At 43.7% G+C, this 3,857-nt stretch overlaps 1 protein-coding gene across 1 annotated transcript; it reads right to left on the reverse strand.

Moving 5' to 3' along the window:
* Window positions 1-1,548: 1,548 nt before the first annotated feature.
* Window positions 1,549-2,313, reverse strand: LOC124550798 (speckle-type POZ protein-like). Its single transcript, XM_047125523.1, has one exon. The coding sequence runs from the start codon at window positions 2,311-2,313 to the stop codon at window positions 1,549-1,551; it is 765 nt and encodes a 254-aa protein (XP_046981479.1).
* Between the last annotated feature and the right edge of the window lie 1,544 nt (window positions 2,314-3,857).

Consider the following 3,857-nt stretch of genomic DNA (forward strand, 5'->3'; position numbering starts at 1 on the left):
CTCTAATATTCTATTACACAATCTGAAGGATGTAAATTCCACTAAATACTTAGGCATTACAATTACAAATAACCCAAATTAGAACTATCACATAGATAATATGCGTACAACCAGCAAAGAGTGCGATTCATTGGCTGAACACTTATAAGGTGCAACAGGTCTACTAAAGAGACTGCTTACACTACGGTTCCTCGCTCTATTCTGGAGTATTGCTGTGCGGCGTGGGATCCGCATCAGATGGGACTGACGGAGGACATCGAAAAAGTACAAGAAGGGCAGGTCGTTTTGTATTATCGCGAAGTAGGTGGGATAGTGCCACAGACATGATACGTTGAGTGGCAGTCATTAAAACAAAGGCGTTTTTCGTTGCGACGGGATCTTCTCACGAAATTTCAATCACCAGTGTTCACCTTCGATTGCGAAAACATTCTGTTGGCACACACCTACATAGAGAGAAATTATCATCACGATAAAATAAGTAAGTAGGCTGTTTAGGTTTTTATGTTGGTAACGTCACCTAACGCTCTGTATGGAAATCACTGACTGTGCTGTGTGAAGTCTGTGGTTGCTTGGCATTGTTGGAATAGTCGCTATTGTGGTGTTGGGCAGTTGGATGTGAACAGCGCGTAGCGTTGCGCAGTTGGAGGTGAGCCGCCAGCGGTGGTGGATGTGGAGAGAGAGATGGAGTTTTGAGAGTGGATGATCTGGACGTGTGTCCATCAGAGAGAGTAAATTTGTAAGACTGGATGTCATGAACTTTTTATATATATATACACACACAACTTTTGAACACTATTAAGGTAAATACATTGATTGTTCTCTATCAAAATCTTTCATTTGCTAACTATGCCTATCAGTAGTTTGTGCCTTCACTAGTTAGAATCTTTTTTTTTTAGCTGGCAGTATTGGCGCTCGCTGTATTGCAGCAGTACGGCTAGCGAAGATTTTTGTGAGGTAAGTGAGTCATGAGAGGTATAGGTTATTGTCAGTCAGGGCCGTTCTTTTGCACGGATTATTGAAAATCAGATCGAGTTTCGCTAAAAATAGTGTGTGTCAGTTTAGTGTTGATCAGAATAAGTAAAGGGAGAAATGTCTAAGCACGTTCAGTTTTGCTCAGCTGTTTGAAAATCAAATAACGTAAGGGGTTTACCAGCACTGTAATTTTTTAAGGGGACGTTTCAGAGAAACCAGGGCTCGCACATAAAAATTTAAGTGCTCGTTTTTCCCGCGTGCCGTTCGAGAGTGGAACGGTAGATACAGCTTGAAGGTGGTTCATTGAACCCTCTGCCAGGCACTTTATTGTGAATAGCAGAGTGATCACGTAGGTGTAGAACCTTCGATGGGCAGCAGCGCAAACCGTGGCAAGGCGCCATGACCGCGCAGCTACTCCGTGTGGCTGCAGTAGCTATGAAGAGATGAAGGCACACGCACAACTTAAAGTAGTATTGAAGGTGTTAACAACAGGAGGGCAAGAATGATTTAATGTCAGGTGACTGAGCAGTTGTCACACAAAGGTTCCACCATCAAGTACAGTTACCTCTCATAGACTCATTCTATCATCTCGCTGATGCGCTGTATGGCTTCAGGGTACGCAGCTATAGCCTCGTTCCATCCTGGAGTGCTGATCACCTGGGAAAGGTTGCGCTTGATGAAGTGGACCGCACGCTGCAACAGCAGGTCGCTGGAGAAAACAAAGGCGTTGGCTGCAGTTTCCGCAGCGTTGTCCACGTCCAGGCGGCTGGCGATGTACGCCTCGCACTGGCGCTTCAGCTGAGGCAACTGGTACTTGTCGGCAGCCATCAGCAGGTCCCACGGTTTGTCCTTCAACCCTGGTGCCTCAGCAGTGTACATGTAAACCAGAACCTGTTTCAGTACTTCAGGCTTTACGTCCGAAACCTCTACGAAGCTCTCCTGTGCTTCTTTCGTGTGCGGCTGAAGCATTGCGGCGAAGTACGGGCTTCGCACGGCCAATAGGGCCTTGTGCGCCTTCATAACAGTGCCCCCTGCACGCAGTTCGAAGTCCGTGTGGACTTCTTTGTGCAGCATCTCCTCCAGGCACCTGAATAAACCAACTTTTGGTTCTGCCATTTCTCCCACGAGCAGCTCGTCCTGAACAATGCACTGCATGCAGACCTCGCACTGCAATGTTATCTCGTCTTCGTTGACGGTCCCTCCGGCGGTCACAATTTTCCGAAAGGGCAGCATCTGGGACTTCTGTCCTTGCTTCAGAGTACACCATGTGCGTGGGTACACTTCTCGTTTCTCGCCACTACGAAGAACTTCGTCTGCTTTCACCTTTGCTCCCAAAGGCATTTCTGATTCACTGTTTTTCAGCATAAACGAAAGATTAAGTCCAGTCGAGTTCTTTGTGAGGACCATACACCACGTACTGGAGTTCTGGTGTGTGAACGGAACCGACTCAATGCTGGTTGTTCCTGAACCCAAACTCTTCAGACCCCTTACAGTCCAGGTGTTAACAGCTGAGCAGTTCTTAAATCTTGTTCCGCTGGAGTAGTTCAGGAGGCCTTTTACACCTGCTGCTACTTCGCCAATTGCTGTTGTCACTGTGCCTTTATCTGCAACACACACACAGTATTTCAAGATGTTTAACAACGTATCATGTCTGTTGTAAAATGTCTAAGTATTTGGCATGTAACACTACTACGAATGTTTCTTAAACTAGATTGGTTTTTTCCAAACGAGAAGCATCTTTCACATATAGATTCAACCAAACTGTTGGGTTTGGTTGTTTGGGGAAGGAGACCAGACAGCGAGGTCATCGGTCTCATTGGATTAGGGAAGGAAGTCGGCCGTGCCCTTTCAAAGGAACCACCCCGACATTTGCTGGAACGATTTAGGGAAATCACGGAAAACCTAAATCAGGATGGCCGGACGCGGGATTGAACCGTCGTCCTCCCGAATGCGAGTCCAGTGTCTAACCACCAACCAAACTGTGATAAGGGAATTACGTTACAGCGAGCGTAGATTTTTTAATTAGGAAACATTTCCACTCAAATTTAGTCAGTGGTGTTTATTGCATCCAGTGATCTGATTAGTTGAGTCGGTGAATGCCAACAAATTTGAAAGGCCCTTCAAATCGTTTGCTATTTAATTTGCTGGCTTATCTCGTTAATTTAATGCATTTCAACAGTTATATTTTATTTTTTGGCCAGAGAAACGTTCTAGCTTTAAGAACACGTGCCATTCTAAGGACAGGTATCGCTAACCATGATGTGAAACTGCATACCAGCACTCAAAACACACTATTAAAATTAGTGCACTGTGATCAGATAAACAGAAAAGTAGAGTAGCGGTACATTAAGGGCATCCGTGTTGCATTTCCAGAAGAGAAAAACTGCAGGAGGAAATAAGGGTCTGGAAGCCCAAATAGCGAAAATTTTTAAGTGTGGGCAAACTTCACTGTGAAATTAACTCCAGATGAGTTTTCACTGTACAGAGTTTCAACATTATGAGGATGACTGTTTCAGTCATGACTGACGGTTCCAAAATAAATTGTTAAAGTTCTTGGACAAAGTATTTGTCATAGTAAATCAATAGCTAAAAGTTTAAATTATGGTGAATCTGTAAGGAGGATTTTAAAGTCAGAATAGCCTAGGATTGGAAGTGAATTTTTAAACGAAATAGTTTTGTTCACTTTACATACTCTCAAACTCTGTTCAAAGTCTGTATTTATTACTGGAGTTGTGCCATTTACTGTACGAAACTGTATATACTGTGTTTTATCAAAATTTAAAGAGAGTGTTTGTTGAGAACCACTGAACAATTTTGTGAAAAACATCATTTACAATTACATCACTTAGTTCTTGGTTTTTGGATGTTATTACTATACTTGTATC

This window comes from Schistocerca americana, chromosome 9, assembly GCF_021461395.2.
Source record: "Schistocerca americana isolate TAMUIC-IGC-003095 chromosome 9, iqSchAmer2.1, whole genome shotgun sequence".
NCBI lineage: Eukaryota > Metazoa > Arthropoda > Insecta > Orthoptera > Acrididae > Schistocerca > Schistocerca americana.